Source organism: Sciurus vulgaris (genome assembly GCF_902686455.1).
Source record: "Sciurus vulgaris genome assembly, chromosome: 13".
NCBI classification, from domain to species: domain Eukaryota; kingdom Metazoa; phylum Chordata; class Mammalia; order Rodentia; family Sciuridae; genus Sciurus; species Sciurus vulgaris.
Window position 1 is genome coordinate 17,743,875 of NC_136474.1, and position 27,820 is coordinate 17,771,694.

The window sequence follows — 27,820 nt, forward strand, 5'->3', positions numbered from 1 at the left end:
GTGCCTCGCCACCAGACTCAGCTCAAGGTTCTAGTCGTCTAGAAAGTCACTTCAGTAAGAAACTATTTTTTAAGAATGCTTTCAAATTTACTGTTTGCAGCTAGCAGAAAACAACCCAACAAACCATATGTTTACCCAACTGTTCGCAGGGAACACTTTTTAAAAAAAATGTGGAATCGCTACTTTTTTTTTTTTGTTTGTTTTTAAACAATTAGACATTTAATTAGATGTTAATTAAAACAGAAGAAATTAGAGGTTTCTGCATGGGACAGATAACTTGTGTTCCCTAACTGCAGACAGGCTGGTATTGGGGACTAATGTTCAGATTCAGAGGCTCCAGCCTCCTCCTCCACCCAAAAAGGTGGCCTTCAGTCCTGGGAGTCACGGACGAACTGTGGTCACTGCAGCCGTGCTAGGGGACACTCACACTCAAATGTGGCGAAAACCAAGCAGCTTTCCAAGTCCACGTTACTTTCAGGCGAGAAGAGGGGCGCCAGCTGGCATCTTTTTCCCAAATGGCAAGCTTTCCCCCCCGGACTGCGATTCAACTCACGCCAACTACTACATTTATTTCCTCGTAAACTCAACTGCACATTCCTGGCAGCCGCCCCGCCAGCGCCAGCGGTGACAGGGCTCACTGCTTCCAACCAGCGACCTCGGATCCGCGCAGCGCCGGGCCGCTCGGGCGCGGGTGGCGCGCGAGCCAGGCCACCTGGCAGCGGCGCCGGGCGGACCCTGGGGTCTGCCCCAGCCACCCGCCGAGTCTAGGGCGCCCTCCGTCATCTCGGCCATCAGGGCCACCAGCGAGCCCTGCGCCCTCCCGCCGCCCCTCCATCGCCTCAGCCAGGAGAGCGCTCCCCCCTCACCTTGGATCACCTCGGCCACCAGAGCGGCCCCCGCGCCCCGGCGGCTCATGACGCCGAGGCATCTGGAAGGCGGGGACAGAGGGACCCGAGGGTCGGACGGCCAGCGGGGAGGAGAGGCGGAGCCGCGACCACACCCCCAAGTTTAAAAACAGAAAGTTTAAAGGGCCGCGCCCAGCACGGGCATAGCGACGCCGGGATGACAGGCAGGCGCGAGCCAACCCGGAAGTGCAGCCCGCCTCGCACGGTCCCGCGGCGGCGGCCAGCGCGGAGGGCCGGGGTGCCGGGCGCGCGGCGTGTGGAGGCGTCAGGGGAGCGTGGCGGCGAGCGCCGTGGGTCGGGAGGATTCCCCCGCCCCGGGGGCCAGCGCGTGGCCGGGCCTCGGACGGCGGGGCTCCAGGCCCTGGCCTGCCCGCCCGCCCCGCCGCCAGGGGGCGCTGCAGCCGCAGGCCTCGCGGGCGGGGAGGGTCCCGGGCTCGCACCCGGGGCAGCCTGGATCCCGCTGCGCAGCCGTGACCCGCCCCGGGCTGCGAAGAGGCTGCGGCATAGCCGTGACCTCCACCCTGGGCAGCCGCGACCCCCTGCGAAGCCAAGACCCCACCGGGCAACCATGACGCCCCCTATGCAGGCAGCTAAAACTCCTGCGCAGCCCTGACGCCCCCCCTGCGTCCAAGGCCCCAGTGCGCAGCCACGACCCTCCCCGCTTACGCAGCCAAGAAACCACTCCGCGGCCATGACGCCCCCAGCACAGCCAGGACCCCCCTGGGCAGCCGTGATCCCACTCCCACGCCCCTCCCCCAGCAGCCATGAACCCCCTGGGGCAGCCAAGACTCCCCCTTCCGGGTAACCATGGACTCCCGGCTGGGCAGCCCAGATGTGCAGTCATGACCCCCTTCCCCCACCTAGGTCAGCCGAGACCCCCAGGGGTCCAGCAGGGTTGGGGTACTGCCTCAAAATCGTGCAAGGTTCGAAGGTGAGCCTGCACTTAGGTATCACCCGTGTTACTGAGATTTAAAAACAAAACTTCTGGTAGCCTTCCTGGCAGCCATTCAAGACACTCCCCAAACCTATGCCTGCATTTTACTCTCAAGTGAAAACAAGAAAATGCACAGTACCCATGACGCTGATTGGTACACACACCACGGTGCTGGCACTGTGGATCCTTTCCATCCCCTCCCGTGTTTTTCCAGGTTTTCTACTGAAAATCGTTAACTTTAATAATCCGTGAACATTTTTTCCTGTGACCTTTCCTTAAACGGGAGAAGCAATACAACAGCAAGCCTTCCTCCCAAATGACTATTTACAGCCTCAGTACAATTTATACAGTATCACCTTCGGCCTCAAAAGAAAACCTGCATACCTCAACTTACTCTGCAACTCTAGATGGATCAGACTTTAAATCTTTAAAAAAAAGGGGGGGGGGGGGTTCTTACACCACCCGGGGAAGGCTTTTCTAAGTAATAGAAAAACCGCTAGAGAATCACTGCTAAATTGATACATATTTTGATACACAATCTTAAATGGTATTCATGGCACTTGATTCACAAACTCGGACTCAAAGAGATGAGTTAGAATTTTTAAATTCACCTCGAAGGTGCCCAATTTTGATTTTATGTTATTGCAAATATAACAAAAGTGCACATTTAAACTATGAAGTACTTTTTTTTTTCCTCAAAAAAATCAAAAGGACCTGGACAGTGTTGTGGGTTGGGAGGTTGTGGGCAGCCGTTCATACACATGACCTGTGGGTAGGAACCGAAACCTGGCCAACCTCCCTAAAGGGCCACACAAGGGCAGTCTGGCAGAAATGTTCATGAAAACTGGAAAGCTTGCCAAAATAGACTGTTAATTGCCCTTCACATGTGAATTTATGCATGTAGAGAACTGTCTATGAAACTCGGCATAGCAGATCTCCAGAAGACAAGAAACTGCCTTCATGAGAGGAAACTGGTGTCTGAAATAGCATCCCTTTTATAACTTGGGATTTTGTGACATATATTATTACCTAATGAAAATGACCAGGTCCTGAGGTTAGACATGCAGACCAACAAGGTTTTTCCAAAGTTGGCTCTTCACCAAGACACACAGCTTGGCATGAAGGAACCTGGAAATATTCTTTGTGAGGTTTTTCCTCAAAGTCCAGTACTGAAGTTTGGCTTCCTGAAGGATGGTTTACACATCCCAGGGGGAGGACTCGCCCAAGTTCAAGTCGGTTCATCTCTACATCATGGCAATATTCTCTTGTTAGAGCAGCACTGCAATAAACCACCACAGAGATTAGGGTACTGGTTCAAGGGGCTAAGAAACAGGGCTGTTTACAAAGTGGTGCTTAAAGGTCCACGGCTGACATTATCATCCTCCGGTACACCCACATATTCCCCTGAGACATTTCTGTTATCAAATCCAGGGCACTGCAGTGTAACTCCCCGTCGCCTAGCCCGGCCACACATCACCACCTCTGCTCCTAACTAACATGATACAGTGGAAAGAAACCCAATCTCACAATGTCAAATGTTGATAAAATTAGTTAAAATCTGGGATTTGGGGGCATGGCTCAGGGGCAGAGCACTTGCCTAGCACACACAGGACCCTGGGGACTCACACACACAATTAAATCCTTGCACCTAACTTGTCTGCAGGTCTGGTATGGCTTTGAGGGGTGCTTTTGACAGTGATGTTCTAAGTGAACCAGCAGAGAGGCAGGCGGGAGTTAGCAAAGTGGGAACCCTGATATAGCACAGGGGAGCCCCCACCCCCCTCCCCCTGCTGCCCACAGCTGCACTTTCCCAGGTTCCATTTAACCTCCACAACATTACTGCAACATTACTGAAGTGGAATGAGAGTTACATTGGGGGGGGGGGGGGGCACACACCACATTCACATACCTTTTCACTTTGCGGGGACGGGTACCGGGGATTGAACTCAGGGACACTTAACCACAGAGCCACATCCCCAGCCCTCTTTACATTTTTTTAAATTTTGAGACAGGGTGTCACTAAGTTGCTGAGGCTGACTTTGAACTTGGGATCCTCCTGCCTCAGCCTCTCTAGCTGCTGGGATTACAGGTGTACACCACCACGCCTGGCTCGCTTAACTTTTATTACAGTATATTTCTATTATTCATTATTGTTAATCTCCTATTGTGCCTAATTTATAAATTAAACTTTGTTATAGAAAAAACACAGCAGGGTTCAGAACTATTGCTGTTTCAGGCATCCACGGGGTGGGGCTGGGGTCCTGGAATATACTACCCAGATTAGAAGGGACTACTCTACCTGCATGTGAACACAAAGTATTTAAATGAACTCTGCCTGGATGAAGACACTGGGCTTCCTTACACTCCACATTCCCCCCTTGATCAAACTGACTGTGCCCAGGCCCCGGAGGAGCATCAGGGGGAGAGCAGGGCTTCCCTGGAGGGTTGGGCCGGAGGAGCACCAGGGGGAGAGCAGGGCTTCCCTGGAAGGTTGGGAAGGGGGCCATGGCGGACAGGCAAGGCAGGCGCAAAGCAGAATTCACAGTCCAGGCCAACACCAGGAGGCACCTGACACTCAGAAGCAGGACCAGCAGGCTCTCAGCTGTCCTTGAGAGGAGTGGCCAAGGGGCGCAGAGGAAGGAATGTGCACAAAGGTACTGATTAAATAAAGAAGGTTACCCTCAAAACAGTGCAGCAGGCAGCTTCTCAGAGTGTAGAGCCAGGTGTCGAAGAGACTACCGCCATCGACGGTTTCCTGGAAACCCAGCCCTGGAGGCAAGCGCCAGCCTGCACCAGGTCGCTCAGCTTTCTGGAGAGCGACAGACTCAGAGCCTGAACGCAGGCTACTGACGGAAACCTGCAGTGTGCGGTGTGTGCCCTGATGCAAAGAGTAACCCGAACGTGGCGCCAGGCATACTCGGCTTGTGAGGGAACTGATTCCAGCTCAGCGGCCAAGGCAGTTTTATGTGAGAAGAGATGAGGTTCTAATCTCATGCTCTACATAAAACAAATCACAAAATAATTTTTCAAAAGCTGTCATATAACTGGTGACAGGAAACACTGAGAGAAACTGAGGGAGAATATAATGAAGGATTAATTATCGCAACAGATAAAAATACCTACAAAGAATATAACAACCCAATGGGGGGAAAAACTGCATAAAGGCTATTGACAATCAACTCAGAAAAGACAAATAAAATGACCAACAGCATTTGGAAAGAAAATGAATCCCAGCAGGGCCTGACATGAAAGCAAGACAGACTGCAGGAGAAAGACACAAGATTGTCTCACTGAATAAGTACAAAAAAGGGAGTCACTAAAATCAGTATCTGGACCGGGGACATAACTCAGTGGTAGAGCGCTTGCCCAGCACAGGTGAGACCCTGTTGGATCCCCAGGACTGCCAAGAAAAGAAAACCAATACTTATTCACAATTAAGTCTTTAAGTATTTTTAGTACGCCAGCGCTAAAAGACAACTCCTTAACCTGGCAAAGGTCATCTTCCAACTAAAGCAAGTATCACACTTCCCACCCAACTTTAGAAGCCAAGAGAGAACCAAGGAAAGAACAAGATAGAAATTCCCTCCCGTTACTTCTATTTAAGAACGTAATTTCTGGAAGTGCTTTCTGATGGCAGCATAAGAAAAAGGAATAATTAGAAAGGAAGAAACAAACCTTGTTTTCAGACAGTGGTTAGGTACCTAGAAAATGTAAGTGAGGGGCTGGGGAGATAGCTCAGTCGGTAGAGTGCTTGCCTTGTAAGCACAAGGCCCTGGGTTCAATCCCCAGCACCCCAAAAAAAGAAAATGTAAGCGAATCTGTAGCAAACTGTTTTGCAAAGCTTCTAGATACAAATGAGTAACACAGAAAAACCAGGAGCTTTTCTACATCCCTGTATTAACCCATCATAAAATACAATTAAAAAAAAAAAAAAAGATGGGCCTAATCTTTGTGGCTAAGTGGAGAAAAAATAAAGCAGGTATATCAATGGGAAGAGTCCATCTCTCAAAGGTGATAATCTGTCTCATACTGATTCAGATCAAACTCAGAGTCTGATCAGGGAAACAGTTCACTCCTATTCTGATAGCAAAATCTTCCACAGGCCTTTCCATGCAACGTGACAAACTTAGACTAAAATTATTCTAGAAGACTGAGGACATTTTGAAAAAGAACACCAAGGGATCTCAACCTGCTAAAATATTAGAACAGAATAACTTGAACAGTTTTGGCACGGTGTTGCGGTGGTACCCCCAGGGGGCTGACACAGCACACACCACCGAGTAAGCAGAGTACTGGACATCGGGTGTGGGTGGTCCCCTGCCCAGGTTGTAAGGTGCAGGAGGGAGGATGTCCAATTCCGGGCTCGTGCCATGCTCCCCTGCCCCCCAGGAAGAAACAAAAACCTCAGGTAGGTTAAAGACCTAGATACAAGCAGCAGCCTTTAAAGTTTTTAGAAGAAAATGTAGCAAAGTTTTAAAAGATAATAAAAAGTGTGTCTAGGACAACAAAGGATCGGTATTCAGAATTTACAGTGAACAGAGAGTCAGACAAAAGGCTAGCGCCCCAATAAAGAAATGCCTGGGGGCGGGAGTAAGACGTACATACACACTAGAAGAAACCTCATCGACCCTCCTGGTCCCTGGGCTGAACCTGCACTTAGGCTGCCAAGCGTGGGCCCGCCCTGCTCTGTGCCCTGGGAAGCAATGAGTTTGAGTCAAAACAGGGTGGCAATGAACGACCCTCAAATCTCGGTGGTTTGGTTTGCAGCACGGGCAGCTGCTGGCTGATGTCACGTGTCCACAGCAGACAAGGAAGAGGGACCAGGAGGAGAGGGGCTCACTGGTTTGCAGATGCACCATCTGGAGTGTGTCCTGTGGTCGTCTGGTGTGCCAGGGGCGGCAGGTCCGAATGCACAGACACAAACCAGGCGCACACACCAACGTCTCCCTCTGTTCCCCGTCCTGGGCTCCTCCATCAGCTGGTCTGGAACCAAGGTGAGGAAGAGGATGGAGCCATCCTGTCTAGGCTCTTGACTTTGCCACACTTCAGAAATACTCCAAGAGCGACTGTTAAGGAGGAGGCTGAGCGTTTACCAGTGTGATTTTTGTTACACTTCAAGAACTGTATGTACATTTTCATACTTTCCACATTATTAAAGCAAGACAGAAAATGAAACTGAAAAAAAAATGTGATCAAGCTACTCAAAAGCAAGAAGAAATATCCTGGCAAACAGAGTAAGATGGTGTGAATAAATTCAAGCAGGCCACTCATCAATGAAAATGCAAAACATGTCAATTCAACCGAAAGACAAGATTTTCAAACTGAGTTTCAAAAACTCAAGCTGTATGTTGTTTAATAGTCATTGAAAACAAAACCATACAGGAAAAATACAAATGAAAGAATACAAAACAGTATGCTAGAGAGTTGCTAGAATAAAAGCAAGTGGAAGTAATACTAACTTCAGCTAAAATGGAATTCACAGCAAAAAGCACACTTGATAAAAAGATCAAGATGATGCACAAGTGAAGATACACTCTACCAGAAGATAATGATCACATCTTTTGACAGCAGATTTTAAATCTACAAAGCAAAATTTAGTGAAAATAGGAGAAATTAGTAAATCTATAATCATGAAAGGCAAAAACATCCTGAAGAAATTTTTTAAAAAACTATTAGAAATATATCTGGTAGATATAAACTGCCTCCAACAGAAAACACACAGACTTTTCAAAGACGAGGACATTCACTGAGGCCATCAACATGGGTCAGGTCAGGAAGAAACTGGAACAAATTCTAGGAGGCAGAAATCACACACACAGACCACATTCAATGACAAGGGAGTTATCACTTGAAATTTATCAACGAAAAGATAATGAAATCCAACAACCTGAATTGTTAATGAAGGGATATTAATAGAGAATTCAGTACAGACTACTTTAAAATTGCTATCAATAAGAATTCTTCTTTAAATCTATGGAATACAGTTAAACAAAAATCTGAAGAAAATGTTTTGCCTACAAATCATGATTTGCACATCTCTGTCATACCACTCACAAAAAAGGAAAGTCTTCCTGAATTAAAAAGCTGAACATAAGCACCAGCTTCGCTCTCTGCATTCCCAGCCCTCGGCTCCTGTGTGGCACATGACCCTCTGGACCAGATCAGTAACTGACGGTGCAAACACCCACAAAACTCTTCCCCCGTCCCAAGCCAACAGCAACCATGATTATAGTCATAGTGCGTCATTTTAGAAAACTGACAATGTTTGCTAAAAGAAAGTGTACATGCAACAGAAATTCATACACATCTTCACCAAGAAAGGTATAAACAACTTCACTGAATCATTGTTTGTGACAATCCAATACTGAAAACAATCCAAAGTTCCAGAAACAGAATGAAAACATGCTTTCTTGCAGTGGAATATTATTCAACAAGAATGAATGAAACGGTGACTGCACACATTGTGAAGGGCCTCACAAAGAAGCTGAAAACAGGAGAACATTCAGTTGACTCCATTTACACAGGTCCTGAAACTAGACAAAACAAGTCTGTGGCAATAAAAATCAGAGTAATGTTTACCCCTGGAGGGGGTGAGAATCAGGAAAAGGCACAAAGGATGGCTTCTGGGGCTTATATCAGTCTATTTTCTGTGGCTATAATAAAATGCTTGAGGCAGGTACTTTATTAAAAAAAGGTTTATCTAGTTCAGTTTCAGAGGCCGGAGTCTAAGGTGGGGGTTGGGGGAACCTATTCTGCCTCTGGTGTGGGATCCCCTGGCTATGTCACATTATTATAGAGAAACAAAGGAAACCGGCCACACGCAGGAGGGGTCAAATGCACGGGGAAGCTTTGTTTCCAACAACCCACTCCCACAAGAACCAACCACGGGAACTGCATTAGTCCTTTCCAAGGACGGCACCACACTGACCCCTTCACCTTCCACCAGGCCCCACCTCCCAAAGGTGTTACTGCTCCTCAGCACTGCCACCCTGGGGACCAAGTCTCCAGGGTGCGAACCTTCGGGGACCCATCAAGTCATGGCCACGCACAGCGGGCGTTCGGGTTCTGTCTTCAGCTCACCGCTAGCAGCTGCAGGAGACTGCGCAAGACATTTACTGAGTGGCTTTTGTCACACTCAATTAGAACTCTGTGTGTGTGTGTGTGTGTGTGTGTGTGTGTGTGTGTACGCGCGCGCGCGCGCGCGAAGAATGTAGGCAAAGCTGTGTTCCACCAGCTTGAGCTCCAAGATTGAAAGCTTCTTTCTACCTAGTCAGTGACAGACAGGTGTCATCTGCAAGAAATAAAGCCTTGTTTATGCCACTCCACCAAGACTTGAGGAGCCATCACAACATAACCCGCCTATCCTGACACAGGTTTAAGACCTGGCCACCAGGCCTGCAGGGGTCGCTGCGGTGGTGTCGGCATGCACGAGGCCCGGGTTCAGCTCCCAGGGTGAGCGTGCACGCGCACACATGCACACGCACGCATGCGCACAGACGTGGGCACAAACCTCACGAGGAGAAGGGACTGATGAAGCCAGGTGTGGTGGCGGGCAGCAGAAGTGCCCATGACCTGGAGGCTGAGGCAGGAGGATCACGTGAGCCCAGCTTGGTGAACACTGCAAGACCCCATCTCAAAAAAAGAAGATACACTTACAAAAACCACCAACAAAACACATTTTTTTAGAAAAAGAGAAGAGGAGTAGGATGGAGAAGCCAACCTGAAAAAACTTCCAGGTGGCCCAAACGAGGAGACAAGCCACAGTGCGGGCTGCCACTGCCCAGGACCGCCCGGCTCCTGAGGACGCTGGCCTGGTGACCGCGTCTGAAAACCACGGCGTGGGAAGAGCGAATCATGACTTCGCGGAGGAGAAAGCACCGCGCTCTGACCCAGGGATGGTGGCCAGAGGTGGCCACGCCCTGCACCCAAGGGCGACGAGGCAGGAAGGCCCTCGCCGCTCGCTCCAGGTGAGGATCCCCAGGCAGCCCGGCCCAGGACATCGTGCAGGACACCGGACCTCGCTGCTCAGAGCTGCTCAGAACTGTCCGAGCCAGGGGAAGGGAAGGCAGGGGACTGCCACAGGCCCACGGTGACGGGGGCAATGGCACCCACCTGCGCTGTGATGTCCTGGACCCAACCTTGAAATAGAAAAAGGATGATCATGGGAGACTGGTCAAGGCCGAAGAAGGCCTAGAGGACACCTAAGGGCCATGTACCCACGCCGACCCGAGTGTGTGACGGGGACACGGGACAGTGCGACAAACCACACTGTGTCCCCTGACCTGCTCGTGTGAGATGTGAGATGGGGCCTCAAGGAGGCGACAGGATCAAGGGACACTAACCAGGCCTGGTGTCCTTAGGGAGAGGAGGAGGCGCCAGGTGCTCCCCTCCTCCCAGGCACAGGGGAAAGGTGCCCTGAGGACAGGGAGCGGACCCAGTCTGCAACCCAAGGCCCGAGGCCTCGGGAGAAGCCGCCCCTTGGCCGTGGACATCCAGCCTCCAGAACCTCGAGCTATCCAGGTCTGCTGTTGCAACCACCCAGTTAGCACTACTGTGGACTGGGGTGTTATGAAGTGGACTAAGATGACAACATTAGAGAAAGCTGAACGGGAGGGGACTGTACAGGAACTCTCTATGTGGTCTCTGCAACTTTCTGGAAATGTAACTTTTTTTTTTCCCAAAGCAACTGAGTCTGGCATACTGGCTCACACCTGTAATCCCAATGACTCGGGAGGCTGAGGCAGGAGGATCACAAGTTTGAGGCCAGCCTCAGCAACTTAGTGAGGCCCTAAGCAACTCAGTGAGATCCTGACTCTAAATAAATAAAAATTAAAGAGCGAGGGATGTAGCTCGTAGTGGCAAAGTATTCCTGAGTTCCATCCCCGGCACCAAAATCACAACAAATGAACAAAATTTTTAAGAACCAACCAATTGGGAAAACCTATCTTTAACTCATATAACAAAGCATATACATAAAAATACTATAAAATATCTTGGGCTGGGGATGTAGCTCAGTTGGTAGAGTGCCTGCCTCGTAAGCCCAAGGCCCTGGGTTCAATCCCCAGCACCGAAAAAAAAAAAAAAAAAAAAAAAAAAAATACTATAAAATATCCTAAAATTACAAACAGGCCAGTACAAAACTGAGTCTTATGTTAAAAAAAAAAATAGCAAGGAAGAAAAATATAGACCTCAAAACAAGAAGTTTAACCTGATCATTAGAAAAATGAAAATCACAAAGCAATGAAATTTTTTATTTCAAAGTATTGGATTGTAAAAAAAGATGCCGGTATCAGGGGTGGGAGGTGTAGCTCAGTGGCAGAGGTATGCTCAGCATGCGTGAGGCCCTGCAGTCAGCTTCAGCATTAGAAAATAAGTTAATTACATGCTGATAGCCACAGGCAAATGCTGTGAGGAACTTGCTTCTTGTACATCAAGGTGAGACTGTACACTGACGGGCGTTCTGGGGGCACACCGACAGTGCTGTGCCCGCAACCTCTGACCAGGTCAGACCCTCTTGACGTCTACCCGAGAGGAGAATAAGAAGCACCTGTGTTTGATACCGCAGACTGCAGTACGACTGAACAGAACGGCAGCTGTCACAGACACAGGAACAGGTACACAAGCCCGTGACTAGGACCTGAAATCCACACGGCAGAGCCGGGTGCAGTGGTGCACACCTGTGGTCCCAGCTACGGGACAGAGGCTGAGGCAGGAGGATCCCTGGAGCCCAGGAGCTCATGGGCAGCCTGGGCAACACAGCAGACCTGTCTCAAAAATTAGGGAAGAGGGGCTGGGGTTGTGGTCAGTGGCAGAGTGCTTGCCTAGCATGTGTGAGGCACTGGGCTCGATCCTCAGCACCACATAAAAGTAAGTAAGTAATAAAGGTATTGTATCCATCTACAACTATTTTTCAAAAAAGGAGAATCAATGTATAATCCCCTCACAGTAGTACAAAAATAAGTACTATTGGGCTGAGGTTGTGGCTCAGTGGTAGAGTGCTTGCCTAGCATGTGCGAGGCACTGGGTTTGATTCTCAGCACCACATAAAAATAAATAAAGGTCCATTGACAACTAAAAAAGTATTTTAAAAAATAGTAAGTAGGGGCTGGGGAGATAGCTCAGTCGGTGGAGTGCTTGCCTTGTAAGCACAAGGCCCTGGGTTCAATCCCCAGCACCCGAAAAAAAATAAATAAATAAGTACTATTTAAAAAAAAAAAAAAAAAAAAAAAGTCAGGCACAGTGACACATGCCTGTAATCCCAGTGGTTTGGGAGGCTGAGGCAAGAGGATTGAGTTCAAAGCCAACTTCAGCAACTTAGCAAGGCCCTGTCTCAAAATAAAAAATAAAAAGGCTGGGGATGTGGCTCAGTAGATAAGCACCCTGGGGTTCAATGCTCAGTATCCCAAAACACAGTAGCTTGGCACATACCTGTAATCCCAAGTGATTTGGGAGGCTGAGGCAGGAGAATCAAAAGTTCAAGGCCAGCCTCAGCAGCTTAGTGAGACCCTGTCTCAAAATAAAATTAAAAGGTCTGGGAGTTTAGCTCAGTGTTCAAGAGCTTGCCTAGCATGCAAAGGCTCTGGGTTCAATCCCCAGCGCTGAAGAAAACAGACAATCTCCTTGCATGATACACGTGAAGATGATAAAACCAAGCCGGGGCCCCTTGCAATGGCACAGTCTATAATTCCGGCAATCTGGGAGGCTGAGGCGAGAGGATCACAAGTTCAAATCCAGCCTCAGCAACTCAGTGAGGCCCTAAGCTACTCAATGAGACCTGTCTGGAAATAATTTTTTTTTTTTTTTAAAGGGCTGGGATGTGGCTCAGTGGCTAAGCGCCCCTGGGTTCAATCCCTGGTAGCGAAAACAAACTGAGCAGCAGTCTACGAGTGAGTGTGTGGTGGAGATATAAAAGCACTGGGACACCACCTGGTGCAGAGGTCGCCAGGAGGTGGACTGGGACTGGCAGGTGGAGAGGGAAACTCGACAACCGCTTGCTGTCAGCCCACCGTGAAAAAGGTCTCCCCCGCGGGTGCCCCCAGCCTGGTGCGCTGCTCCTGTCCAGCGCGGGGCAACCGCAGCCATTCCCAGCCAGGACAGAGCTCCTGGCCCCGTGCGGCCCCGAGGTCGAATCCTGTGGCGGCGGCGGCTCACACTTTCAAAAGGAGAGCGCGAGCTCCAGCCGGGTGCCCTGCGTGTCCCTCCCGGGCCCACCCTCCCTTCGCCGGGTGGCTTCGGGCCGGCCCTGTCTGCTCTCTGCTCCTCCTCCTTCAAAAGCAAACCCAGGTCCCTGAAAGGCCAAGGCGGCAGGGAGCGGGCACACTGAACGCGGAGTGGTTCTGACACTGGACAGCGGGCAGAGGGCCCTCCAGATGCAGTCCGCCCTTCCACTGTCCCACAGGACGCTCCGCGTCGCGGTGGACTTACTCCAGCAGCAGACAAGGTCAGCCGTGCACGAGGTCCGGGCCGCTCGATGGAGCCCGAGGTACGGCTGGGGCAGCTACTCCAGGCCGACAGCTGTGGGAAGGCAGGAAGCCACCAGGGGCGGGACAGCGGCTTCTCTGTCACTCACACCTCTACAGAATTTACCATTAAAACCCGGAATGCCAGACATTATTTTTCTCCTGGTAAAACGAGCGGCTTGTTAGTGCACAGGTGGCTGGAAGCACCCGGCTCCAGGCCGGTGCAGCCTGTGGTCCCGGCTGGTGGGAGGCTGAGGCAGGAGCACGTCCTCGGCAGGAGTCCAGGTCCAGCTGGGCACCCTGGTGAGAGCTCCTTTCAAATCAGTGGGCCCAGCTCAGTGGGAGAGCGTGCACTGGGCTGCGCGCCATCCCCAGCAAGGCGCGCGTGCGCAGATCTAATGAGACGCTTACTGAGGGGGTGCACTGAGACCTACGTCTGTGGCCTCCACTGCCCGACTCGGCCTACAGCGACTGGTTGTGAGAGCTCTACGGACAGGTCGGTCACCCACTGCAGTAACAGAACCCTGTACCTGAAGCGTCATGGTGTCTGCTTCCCGCAGGGCTCCGTTAGAGCAGCGGTCGGAGGACCTCAATGTGCAGGCAGGCTAAGCTCATGGGACCATCATCTATGCTGTCCCTGCTTGCTGACCGACATTTAGTAAGTGACAGCTGTGTGACCGAGGCTGGCTTTCACTACCTCCTGGTAGCAAGGATGTGGGCAGTACCTAAGCCCCCACCTCGAGTTTTGTGCAAGTCACTGTTATCTAGGCCAGGTGCGGTGGCGCACACCTGTAAGCCCAGCAGCTCGGGAGGCTGAGGCAGGAGGATCAGGAGCTCAAAGCCAGCCTCAGCAATGGCAAGGCGCTAAGCAACTCAGTGAGACCTCAGTGTCTCTAAATAAAATACAGAATAGGACTCAGTGGTCGAGTGCCCCTGAGTTCAATCCCCAGTACCAAAAAAAAAAAAAAAAAAAAAGTGACCATATTAACTGCTTCCTCTGAAGAAACAATTTTCTAATAATACATTTAAAATGTTTTTTGGCTAAGTAACTCCGAGAGACCCTGCCCCTAAATAAAATATAAAAAGGGCTGGGGGACTCAGAGCTTGCCTAGCATGTGTGAGGCACTGGGTTCCATTCTTAGTACCACAAAAAAAACAAGTGAAGTGAAGGCATTCTGTACTACAAAAATCAAAAATAAAATTAAAAAAAAAAAAAAAAAAAAAGGCAGTACCAAGGAGCAGAAAGCTGCACAGGTACCGCAGAGCCTGTGAATGAGAGCCTATCAGCCACCCAGGAAAGGACCAGAGAAGGTTGTGCTCACAGAAGCCACCAAGTAAGAACACCTACCTCACAGGGCACTGGGCAGAGGGCTTGGGAAGGTCTTGCCTTGTTACTGAATGAGAATCAGCCCTCAGCTAAACACAGACCCATGTACCTAACAAATCACAAAAGCAAGAACTGAGTGACAACCTGTTCCCAAGACACTTAACCTCATCCCTAAAGAAAGCTCAAGATGATTTGTAAAAATACAAAAATATTTAGCATCTTATTATTAGATTTGGCATCTACTTAAAAACTGCCAAGTTGCCGGGCCTGGTGATCCACACCTCTCTAATTTCAGCAGATCAAGAGGCTGAGGCAGGAGGATCACAAGTTCAAGGCCAGCCTAAGCAATTTAGCAAGGCCCTGAGCAACTTCTGTGGGTTTGTCTCTGTGTCTTCTATTTTGAACCACTGTACATGTCTATTTTGGTGCCAAGCCCTGAGCAGCTTAGCCAGACCCAGTCTCTAAATAAAATATATAAAGGGCTGGAGATGTGGCTCAGTGGTTACGCACCCCTTGCTTCAATCCCTAGTACCAAAAGGAAAAAAACAAAAAACAAAAACAAACCTGCCAGGCATATGAAACAGAAAAGCATGATTCATAAAGAATGTAATCCATCAAACCAGACCCAGAACTATGCACGAGTTAGAAGCAGCAGAGAAAAGACATTAAAAATCACTGTAATTATATTCCTTAGGTTCAATGAGCTGTGTAGATGAAAATCTATGTCCACATCAAAATTTGTATATGAATGCTCACAGCAGCATTATTCATAATAAGCCACAAGTGGAACCGTCAGTCACTCAGCAGGTCCCTCCAGGGACAAGTTCTGCACCAGAACAGCAGGCTGCGCTTACCCCTGAGTGATTCCATGCTTTTTGTCTCTGGGGGTACTGAAGGTTGAACCCAGGGGTGCTTAAACACTGAGCCACATCCCCAGCCCTTTTTATTTTGAAATGGGCCTTGCTAAGTTGCTGAGGCTGGCTTTGGAAGTGTGATCCTCCTGCCTCAGCCTCTGGACTGCTAGGATTACAGGCGTGGGTCACCACGCCCAGCTAGACACTCCATTTGGTTATGCAGCCATTTGCCGCGTGTCACCCATGTTGAGTAGAGGTGCCAAGGCGGAATGATTACCCCTTGACTGGACGAGTATAAAGCCACCATCTGCCTGGCACCACCGAAAGGCACAAACTGATGAATACCTATTTGTCCCAACTTATTAAACTAAATGGGAGTGCTGGATCACGTGGGCACCCCAAATCACATCAGAAACTCTAGATGGCAGCTGACCAACCTCCCAGTCATGACTCCCACATCTAAGACCATGCGGCACCCTGGCCCCCTCACCTGGAGCAACCTGACTCTGTGCCCAGCTCAGGGTGGTTTCTCCGGCCTGCAGAGCTGACACACTGGGTGGACTCCAGGCTGACACCCTGGGACCCTCTCCATGCAGGTCTCCTCACAGGTGTGTGAGCCCCCGTACCCGACCACCTGCAGCAGCGCTACATTCCTGCCCACTCCTGCCTTTCCTCCTGGCACCGTGCCCTGCAACCCTGCGGCCCTGACCCCTTTCCTAGCCTTTAGCATTGTCACGGAGTGCAGTATGATGTGTGACTGAGCGACAGACCTTAGAAATCGAGACTGGAAGGAATAAAAGGACTTACGATTGCCCAACCCACCGCTGTCCCTGGGGATCTCCCATCCTGGAGAGCTGATGAAAGTGGCGGAGCCTGTGAACTTCCTGTTATTCATAAACTGTGACACTGGGGAAAGACAGATGTGTTCTGCCCACGCTGACAGCTTAGATCGCTGGTGATGCTCACCTGCGCTTGCAGGAAAAGAGGCTGCCCCTGAAGGACTGAAAGCATCTGAGAGGCAGGGAAGCAGCTAAACCGCAGACACCCTGACCCACCCTGCAGGTGGCCTGGGGCACGCTGCAATACCTCCTGCTGCACCTGGCGGGGCGCTAGCAGATGACCTGCCCCGACACTCAGAAGGGCGCCCACCCTCACGTGATGAGCGCCTCAGGAGCATCACAGCCCTGGCTCTGCCTGCGTGGGGATTAGCCCCCTGTGCTCCTTTCGGGCTGCTAACCTGTCTTCACTGCTCCGCATCCAGGAGGTGAACCCGCTGCTTTGGGTCACAGGAACAATCCAAGTGTCCAGGAGCTGATGGAGAAAGGGACTGAGCCAGTGCCATACCACGGACTAGTATTTAGCCATAAAAAGGAAAGTACCACTGCACGCTAGGATATGGGTAAACCTCAAATATCACACTGCCACAAGAGATCACCAGTGGTGTGATCTGAGTATGTCAATGTCAGCTATTAAGACAGGAGATCCACACGGACAGAAAGGCTGGGACGGAGGTGAAGGGAACCAGGAATACCTGCTGTGGGGTGCAAGGTGGTGGCGGTGGTTTTTAAATCTAAGACTACACTGTGGCGGCAAGCATAGGGTACTGCAGAAACTTATTTAAATATTTAAGACTTAAATTCTCTATAAAATATACTACTAAAAAATAAACCACCAAAACACACTTTAAATCATATGTGAATTACATGTCAATACAAAAATAATAGCAAGAGACACAGAAGATTTAAAAAGGCCCAAACTCCACTTCTATGAAGAGGGAAAGGACCAGCATGCTGGACAGACGTACGCTGGACGGCTGACAGGCAGGACGCAGCCTGAGCCAAGACCACGAAGCTGCTGCACGGTGACAAGAAATACCCACGGGAAAGAGGGAAGAACAGAAAAGAGCAGCCGTGACCGACCGGCCGTGACTCTGTGAAGGAAGGCAGCCCCGAGGTGTTTAAGGAAACCACTGAAGCATCCCACACCGTGAGCGCTGAACCCGCAGAGGCAAGCAGCCCAGGGAAGCCTAAGCAGGAGGCACGGAGCAAACGACACCACAGCTCATGGTGATCCCGCTGCGCAAACCCAGATTTTAAGCATCTTAAAATCAGCCAAAGGAAAAGCACACATCACAATCCAAGAAAAGCAAGACATGGCGTCGGATTTCTTGTTGGGACCGATGCCAGTGGTAAACCAGTACCGTCACACCTCTAAAGTCCAGAAAGAAAAAAGAAAATGTCAACCTGGAATTCAGTGCTACACAGAAATCTTTCAAAGGGGGAAGGCAGGCTGGGCGCGGTGGCTCATGCCTGTGATCCCAGGCTGGGGAGGCTGAGGCAGGAGGATCACGAGTTCAAAGCCAGCCTCAGCAACTTAGCAAGACCCTGTCTCTAAACAAAATACAAAAAGGGCTGGGATGTGGCTCAGTGGTTAAGTGCCCCTCAGTTTAATCCCTGGTACCAAAAAAAAAAAAAAAAAAAAAACCAAACGGTTAGGGGGTGTAATGAGGACATTCTCGGACACTGGAAAGGTGAAAGCCCATCACCTACCTGCTCACTAACAAACACTAAAGACTTCCTTCTCATGGGAAATCCCACATGGAAGTCTGCACCCACCCAAAAGAATGAGGGGCAGTAGAGAGGTCCACTGGGTGCAGAGCGTGCAAGATTTACTGTTCTTACTTAATTCTTTAAAAGATAATTGCTTTAATAAAAGTAATAATGTTGGAAATGAAACAGGAAAATTCATGAAAACAACAGCAGAAAGGCTGGGACAGGAAAAATGGAAGAAAATGTAGAATTCCTTAATAATTTTGTTGAGTCCAACGATGACTTAAAACCCAGAAGCCATAAGAAGAAAAGGGATCACCAGGTATGGCGACCAACTTGGCATGGTGAAAACCTATCACCACCACATGAATAAGCAAATCACAAACCAGCAACGAACAGGAAAAAAAAATCGCACTTGCCATTCATACATGAGGCCCTGGGTTCAATCCCAAGCACAGAAGAGAAAGAGAGAGAAAAGTGAGTTTGGAAATAGCCAATGGCCCATTAGAAAAATGACCAAAGGATATTTACAGCCAATTTCAGAATCTTGACCTTGGCAGCCTAATTTTCCATCTATGGGGCTGTTAAACACCTAAGTTTGGGGACACACTATGTTGGCAAAGATATAGGGAAGTAGATACTCTAATACTTTGCTAGAGGGACTGTAAATTGGCATGCCTTCCATCAAAATTACAAATACATACATGCGCACCTCCCACTCGGCGCCTGCCTTCTGAAAAGTCATCCCCATACACGTCCATACACATGCAGAATGACATTTGTGGGTCAGTCGATCGAGCATTTTGGGGGGGTACCAGGGATTGAACTCAGGGGCCCTCAACCACTGAGCCACACCCGCAGCCCTGTTTTGTATTTTATTTAGAGACAGGGTCTCACTGAGTTGCTTAGTGCCTCGCTAAATTGCTGAGGTTGGCTTTGAACTTGCGACCCTCCTGCCTCAGCCTCCTGAGTCACTGGGATTACAGGTGTGTGCCACTGCATCTGGCCCGAGCATTATTTTTATAGCATAATTTTTTATATCTAAAAACCAAAGACAATTTTAATGAAAATCTATAAGGGCTTGATTAAAGGTCTCATATACAGTATAAAGTGAAATTCTATGCAGCTATAAAAAGGAATGAGGAAACTCTCAATGAAATCAAGTTGAAAGCTCTCCAAGATGTAAGTCCACCAATTCTAAAATGTACATTTTTTCACATTTGAACATTCCTGAAATTATGCCATCTTATAAATCAGTGACTTGTAATTATAACTGGCAGTATGTTTCCTTCCTTAGAAGTCCTTAAAATAATGGTGTATTCTAGAATCAATGAAATCTGGGCCAGGGAGGTAGCTCAGTGGTAAAACACTTGCTGGGCATGTAAAAGGCCCTGGGTTCAAACCCCAGCACCAAATATAAACACCCAATTAAAAAGTAATCTTAAAACAAAATAACATGAAGGGAAACTAGGTCAGTTCTTTTCTGTAGGATTACTGTACCTCTTCTGTAAAATCTATAATTATTCCAAAATAAAAAATTGGTTAAAAGAACAGTTTTCAAAAGAACCTGTATCTTGCATATGAACTTTTTCAAGAACTCTGGAGGGAAGCATGCGACCCTAAAATCTGCAGGGTAGGAGTGGAGAGAAGCGGGCAGACATGGGCAAGAAGCCAGTGGCAAGCTGTCCACTTCATTCTTGTTCTCAGAACCACGGGGACTGGACTATCTCAAATGTCAAGTGTAAAAAATCATGAAAAGGTACCTTATGCGGGTTACAGAGGCGTATGGTAAGCAGGAGGTTCTCCAAGTAGAGCACGTGTTTGAACCCAGAGGCTGGAACAGGAACCCATGGCTGGACTGAGGAGCTGTCCACGCCTGCTGAACTTTTCTACCCAGTTTGATGCAAGTGAATTTATACACATTTTTCTCAGGAGATGTTTACACATCTGTACAACAGAAAAACGTGCACCCACTGAAAGAGGTATCCATGTTTACATGACATATTTAGGGCAATGAAAGATTTCACCATAACACACAAAGTAGGGAGAAGCACTTGTACGTTTTCTGAAACAGAAACCTATTTCTCTGCAGCAGCACCTAGGTACCCACGCCTGCACAGGGCCATCTGAAAGGTCAATGTGGCCATCACCAACTCTGTTCACCAGCTATTTCTGGCTTCTTGCCTGATGGGCACATTCCGGCCCCTTCACTGCAGGGTGGGACCATCTGATTAATTCCGGCCAGTGAGCTCTGAGTGGGAAAAAGCATTTAATTGTTGATTCAAACCCTCTACAGCATTCCTTCCCCGGGCACAGGGACCAGCAATATTGAGAAGATGGCTGCCCCATCAGCCTGGGCCCCCAGGCAGTCCCAATAAGCAGAACCCCACACTGACCCACAGCGCGTGAAACAGAAACAAGTACTAAAACTGTACACTGCTCAGATTCGGGGGGTTCTTGTCATTGCAGATTAATGGAATCTAACTCAAACTGGTAGGGCTGGCGACCCAGCAAGCAGGACCACGGATCAACCTGTGTTCGTGTTCTTTTAAATAATGAGCACCTCCCCAGGCCAGCTGCTATGATCCCAGCTAGCTGGGGGCTGAGACAGGAGGATCACAAGCTGGAGGCCAGCCTGGGCAATTTAGCAAGACCCTGTCTCAAAAGATGAGAAAAGCTGGGCACGGTAGCACACACCTGTCATCCCAGCAGCTCAGGAGGCTGAGGCAGGAGGACGGCGAGTTCAGAGCCTACAAATCTACGAGGCTCTAAGCAACTCGGTAAGACCCTGTGTCTAAATTTTAAAAAAGGACTGGGATGTGGCTCAGTGTACAGTGCTCACCGAGCAGGAGGGAGAGACACTCCCAGTGCCATCATGAGAACTGCAGGATTTGACTTAGGGTCGGACAGACCCTCCCGCACCTGCGCTACCAAAACCACGCCTCACCTAGGGAAGCCTGAACCCGCCACCCATCTCCCTCCCTTCCAACTCCGCTGGCTGAGCAGTGAGAAAAGCTCGGGGCAGACCCAGCGTACTGTGCTTTGATCTGCATGAGGCGATCCCAACACACGCACGCACAGACCTGTTACCACGGAGTGAATGTGTCCCCAACATTCATGGGCTGGAAACCTCATCTCAAATGTACAGGTTCATGGTTTGGAGGTGGGGCCTTTAGGAGGTAACTGGGATTAGATATGGTCTCGTATTCAAGGGTGGGGTCCCGCGAGCAGGAGATCTGAGTGCACACACCTGTTGTCTTGAGTGTGACCCCTCTGCCGTTTTAGGAGGCAGGAAGGCCCCACCAGCCCCACCAAGTGGCTCTTGCCTGCAATCCTAGTCACCAGGGAGGCCCAGGAGGGAGGCAGAAGTGGGAGGTCAAGTTCCACACACATGTTGCACACAGGCACGCACATCTATTTCTAAAGTTTCCCAAGTCAGGGCTTCCATGATGGAACCTCACAGGTGACAGCGTCAGCGCTGATGAAGTCCACCTTCCACAAGGTCAGCAGGACAACTCGCTCTTCCCCCACGCTAAGAATAATAGACTGAATTATTCTTTCCAAGGGCAAAATGCAACAGCACCAAGGAGGCTTTACCATGTGGGGAGACAATCACCACAGCACTGAGGGCATTTCTTTCAGGTCTTGGCCTACAGAGACTATCTCCCACCCCTCCAGGCCTCTAAATCCTCCCTTGATCCTCCCAGCAGGCCCGGAGCAATGGCTGAGCTAATGGTATATAAAACTCAAGCATGGGTTCTTCACCGACTGCCTGGTTTTCCCTCTGGGATCAAATTCCAGGTGCTCGGTAGCGACACTGGCTGCAGTTTGACATAAGCCTGCTTATTTTAATAGAATATTTCAAAGACAATGTAATCAGAACAAAGCAAGATCACATAAGGTTATGTTAAATGGTATACACAAAAAACTGACATTATTAAAAAATGGCTTTATAGGATAAAATATGTTATGTGTTTGCTTCAACAGCACATCTACCAAGATTGGAATGACAGAGATTTCCCATGGCCATTGTGCAAACAGTGGATCAGTGTATAAGGCATTCCATTTTTAAAAAATTTCCAATCATAAGTCCCTATATTAAATAATACTTGTTCTTTGAAATCTTTTGTTTTTGGGGGGCTGGAGATTGAGCCCAGAGTCTCACACTTGCTAGGCAAACGCTCTACCACTAAGCTACACCTCCAGTCCCTGAATAACTTTTTAAAATTTTTTTTGTAGTTGTAGATAGACAGCATGCCTTTATTTTATGTTTATTTGTATGCAGTACTAAGGATCCTACCTGCCTCACACATGCTAGGCAAGCACACTGCCACCAAGCTACAGCCCCCGCCCCCAAAATCATTTTTAAATAGTTCTTATTCCAAAGCTTTGATTAAAAAAAAAAAAAAAAAAAAAAATCCAACCGTATTGGTTAGCTTTGAGAATATCCCAAATCTTTATTTTGGAAAGGATCGACACTGTTTTATTAAGAACAAAATTCCTGGGCTGGATGTCGCTCAGTGCCTATGCACTTGCCTCACATACACAAAGCCCTGGGTCCATCCCCAGTTCCAAAAAAACAGAACAAAATTCCTCAGGGGCCGGTGATACAGATCAGTGGTAGAGCAGATGCTTATTAGCATGCAAGAGGCCCTGAGCTCAGTCCCCAGCAGAAGGAAAGACAGAAGACAGACAGACATTCCATCTGCAGCGAGGCTAGAAATGGTTGTCAGCTTAAGCTCTAAAAGTTTATTTGATGAAACAACCAGATTTTGCCCAAATAGGTGAAGGAGGCTTTGAGGAATGTCTTCCTTTTCCTCACCTCTCCAGTAAGAGAGATTTCATTAGTTTTTTGCTTTTTTTTTTCCTTTTCCATTTTGAGGCAAAGCTGTTTTTTAATTCAGATTAAATGTCATGTCACAATTCTTACCTGTGGCGTGGCAGAATAAGAACTCTGTGGGACTGGTCTGGAGAAGCATAAAGAGGGTCGCTGTCTCTCAAAGAGTCATCCCCAGCCCAGCAACCACCACCCCTGCCAACTGCCGCACGCAAGGGGCAGTGGTCCTGCGGAGGAGAAGCAGATGCCAGCGGGTAGCACAGTGGTAGAGCACCTGCCCAGCACACTGGAGGCCCTGGGTCTGCTGCCCCACACCACAAGGGAAAGAAAATAGGAGAAAGTAGACTCGTGTATTACTGTGATCAAGAACATTCTAGAGGGAAAACAAGAAAATCTTTCAAAGAGCTCAAGCTGGGTACAGTGGTGCACACCTGCAATCCCAGCCACTCTGGAGGCAAGTTCAAAGCCAGCCCCACCAACATAACGAGGCCCTAGGAAATTTAGTAAGATCCTGTCTCCAAGGCTGGGTTGTAGCTGGGTTGTAGAGGGCTTGCCTGGCATGTGTGAGGCACTGGGTTCAATTCTTGGCACCACATATAAATACATAAAATAAAAGTCCACTGACAACTAATTAAAAAAAAAAAAAAAAAAAAAAACCCAGCCGGGGATGTAGCTAAGCACCCCTGGCTTCAATCCCCGGTGTGTACACACACAGTTCAAACCTCCTTCCCAAGCACCCATTCATTCAGAGGCATTGATCTTTGAGGATTTGTGACGTTTACAAACAAGCTCCTCCAGGCGATCCTGTCAGCAGCACCTGTCATACCCACTCCCTGTGCCACGTCAAGAGCTGGGCCAGAGTCTACAATCTCACTGCTGCTTCTGCAGCAGGCACTGCATACATGAGACTATAAAATGCACTCAAATGCGTCTCAATTGAACCTGTGCTTTAGACCCTTTCAGTCACAGTAGTTTAAAATTAGAATATATTAACGGTGGAGTTAAAAGCCCAGCCGCAGTTCTATTTGCTAGCTAAACTCAAAGCTTCTTGACACTTCACTGTCAAAAGGGAAAGAAATGAATGCTAAGATGCTTGGGCTTCATGTATAGGCTGCTTCCAACCAGCTACCTAATGACAGTATTATAATAATAAATTCCAAGAGCAATTTGCGAACAGCTTTCCAAAAGTTAAGACCATAATTTGAATCCTGTTATACATTCATGTCAAAGCAATTCTTTCTCGGCACCCACAAAAGACTGTGAAAGTCAGAAAGCATTCAGTTCAAGTCACATATTGCCAAATCTAGTTCCTGAAATATTTAGCAATCTTAATCTTTAGTAGTGCCTTCAATTTAAGAAGCAATATTCAGTTTAAAAGATGTACTGTACCCTCCAAAATAGAAGGAAAAAAGCTGTAGTTACTTCTTACCAAAAATAAACAAGAAATCTTATTTTAAATGATATCCTTTGGGACACTTTAAGATTCAGATTCAAATCAGAGATACAGAATTAGTTGAAATGGAGACCTTTCACTTTGTTTCAGTAGATAGTTTTCAGTAAATTCTTAACTATGTGCCATTGTTTCGTAATAAAAATTTAGCTTTTCCCTCTATTTTTTTTTTTAAAGGTTAAAATGTGCACACATATGGGAATCCTAATTAGAATAAGATATACTCCAGGGGGCTGGGGATACAGCTCAGTTGGTAGAGAGCTTGCCTAGAACGCACAGGCCCTGGGTTCAATCCCCAGCACCACCAAAAAAAAAAAAAAAAAAAGAAAAAGATTTACTCCATGTTTATACAACTATGTCAAAATATATTCTATTGTCAAGTATATCTAAAAAGAACAAATAAAATTTTTAAAAATTCATGCATGAACACAAGACAGATCATTTTCACCAGACACTGGAACAAATAATTCACTTTGTACAGAATGATCAGATTACATTTCCAACATGGGAAGTCTCTCAAACTGGTGCTTGGAGAGCAGAGCTACAGAACCACTGACCCCTTCATTACCTGTCTCCACTGAGATGCTGATGCAGCCTAGTCCTCACCTCAGTCTTCAGGGGATAGGCGCGTGTTGCTCTGACTCTTCCCATCCTCTCCCTGGCTTCCTCAAAAACACTTGGCCCAATTCCCTTCTCAAAGTAGTGGCTCAATAAACACTTGTTGAATGGATCCATTAATTCCACAGCACAATTCACACAAATGAGTACAGATGAACAAAACACAGAGAATGATTCAGCTAAGCTGGTCCTAAAATAGAGGGCTTTGCAGAATCCAGAAAGTATAATGATATATATCACTATGGATTGGGTATAAAAAGATCGATGCCATCAACTGCACAGCAGTGCCAAGAAAGTAATTTTACTTTCAAATGAGAACTTGAAGGAACAACAAATGCCATCGACATCAGGAACAAGATGTTTCTCTCGTGAAAAGTATACTGCCAACCACACTTTAATGGTACAAAAGTGAGCCACCTGAGAAGTCAGCATGTGATCCGCAGCTGCGATTAATTTACCCAGTTCGCCCCTCGGCTTTTCAGACTTAAAGACAATGGAACCCAAATCTTTGAACTGACTGGAATAAAGCACTAAGAGAATTGCTCCCCTGGAATAGAAACTGTATTAAGAATTAAGGGAGCTGGGTTGAAGATCAAGAGAATAAAGCTTAATATATTTTAAAAATAGGTATGTGGGGCTGGGGTTATGGCTCAGTGGCAGAGCATTTGCCTTGCATGTGAGGCACTGGGTTGGATCCTCAGCACCACATAAAAATAAATAAATAAAATAAAGGAATTATGTCCATCTGAAACTAAAGGAAAAAAATTTTTAAATAGGCATACAGAGCTATGCAGATTTTTTCTTTTGCTAACTGACTTTGAGGGACTTGAAAATCAAAGCAAATCAGAATACTTTTAAAAAATTTTTTAATAAAATATAGGGGTTGAGGATGTAGCTCAGTGGTAGAGTGCCTGATGGGCCCACCCAAAGCCCTGGGTTTGATCCCCAGTACCCTCCATCCCACAAAAAAAAAAAAAAAAAAAAAAAAAAAAAAGAATATATAAGCACTTCCCTGTTCCCCGAGTTCAAGGTAGCATTTCATGAAATTTCCCTCTTGCCTCATGCACTATGAATAAGATATAAACCTGTCCATTCAGCACAGAAATGCCTGGAAAGAGCTAATAAACTAGAATAAATTTAAAAATAGCTGTTATATAACAACTCATTGTCAGTACCCTTTCAGCAAAAGACTAAAATGTGATTCAATTAAAGACAAAGTTTAGTGTATACCGAAAATATCCAGCACCCAAAACTTGGCATTCCTAATTAACCCAATAAAGTATCACAGGAACTACTTTCAGTGTTATCTAGACACAGAAACCAGTAATACTTTTCATATAAAGACAAATTTCAACTCCAGTTCATGAACATACCAAAGGTGCTCCACAGTTAGAGAAAACCAAATCTGCTAATCTAAGGCTGAATTTAAGACAAGCAGACAGGAAGGATGAAACCAAGAATCACAACTGACAGATTAAATTCTACAGTTTAAAATCATCAGGAAGAACTGCAAAGGAGCCATGGATACCTTTGATGGAGCAGCACCCATGAAAAGCTGGAGGGGGGGTGGGCTGCAGGTGTCAAACTAGAGTCCAGATGAGACGTGCAGTTCCACATCCCTGAGCTTGGGAAAGTGAAGATCAGCTTCGTTTTGGGGAAATGTTTTCTAGATTAATCCCTGCCTAGTAGAGGAAGTCAGTGCTTCTTATAAAACGAGAAGGTAAATGACTAACTTTGGAAAAACCAAAGAATAATGTAAAGAAAGAGTGCTGAAGACTGGCTAGGTCCCCAGGAACCAATTTCTCTGTCATTAATCCAATTTCTTCCCTTTTTCTTTTCTTGATGCTGTTTTGCTTTGCTGGGGCTTCAGCAAGGCCCCTGCCGGGAGATTGCTCCCCCTGAGCTCCACTTCCAGCCCTAAATTCTCCCTTTTGTCCACAATAATCCCTCCACCCACTTACCTCACTCTTAAAGGGGCCCTCCCAAGTGGGAAATGGTTGGGAGATGTTCGCATAAACAATCTGTCCATGTTTTTCACTTCAACCTACAGATTCGTTATGAGAAGAAAAAACCTGCTTAGGTGAAAAACATTGTGCAGCCAGGGCGGGAAGGAAAACCAAATGCTGCCGACTAAAACTGATTTTTCCAGTGCAATAAAACTAGATTCGAAGATATAATTCCTTCTCTCTATCGGACTCCCCACCCTTCCCAATAACTCGAGTCTCTGTGCTGCACACTAAGTGTGGAAAGGTCCCCGAGAGGCAGTTTGCTTCCCAAATAAAAACGTGAAAAGGCCCAGCCTGCCAGCTATAAACGCACCCCTTGCGGATAATCGCCTGTGGAAGAAAGGCTATTTTAAACAGCATCCTGGCCAGCTCATCCCTCCTCCTCTCTGAGAATGCCCACCGTCTCAGCGGGTTTTACTTCCATAACCTTCTACCCGCGATCTCCCACCAGCCTCGCCCCTTGAGGGCAGCAGGTCCCACGGACCAGCCGCGGCGTGGGCAGCCCAGGAAATGGATGGAGCCGGCCCCCCCGCAACACATTTCCCAGGCTCCCAGGCTCGGCTGGCCACAGGGCTCCCTCGGGGCGCTCCAGGCCGAGGATGCGCTTCCACCTGCCCTGCGGCCCTTCCCTGCAAGGCCACCCAGAGACCTACTCCCAGCTGGGAAAACCCGGTCGGCACAGCCCGCCCCCTGTCACCCCTGCAGGCTCAGCCACCGACTCCTGGGCACCAGGCAAGTCTGGCAGAGGAGAGAAGGGGCTCCAAAAGGCTATTAATAACCATCTGTGCTCAAGCCCCGGGTGGGCAGGGACCTGCTTCCCTCCTGTCCTCCTACCCAACCAACCCCACTAGTTTAGTCCACCAGGTAGAGTCCACTTCTTC

General features: G+C 48.1%; 1 protein-coding gene across 13 annotated transcripts in view; it reads right to left on the reverse strand.

The window, feature by feature from the left end:
* Positions 1-27,820, reverse strand: part of CDC14B (cell division cycle 14B) — an 86,390-nt gene that overhangs the window by 52,686 nt on the left and 5,884 nt on the right. Inside the window, exon 1 of one of the 13 annotated variants that reach the window (XM_079108869.1) lies at positions 2,869-3,108. The exons of 8 other annotated variants lie outside the window; for them this stretch is intronic. In XM_079108869.1, coding sequence (XP_078964995.1) covers positions 2,869-2,902 — 34 coding nt within the window. In that variant the 5' untranslated portion in view covers positions 2,903-3,108. Of the gene's footprint in view, positions 1-866; positions 1,189-2,868; positions 3,109-27,820 lie in introns of those variants that run through there. 4 more of the 13 variants (XM_079108862.1, XM_079108867.1, XM_079108859.1 and 1 more) reach the window with 4 other exon arrangements.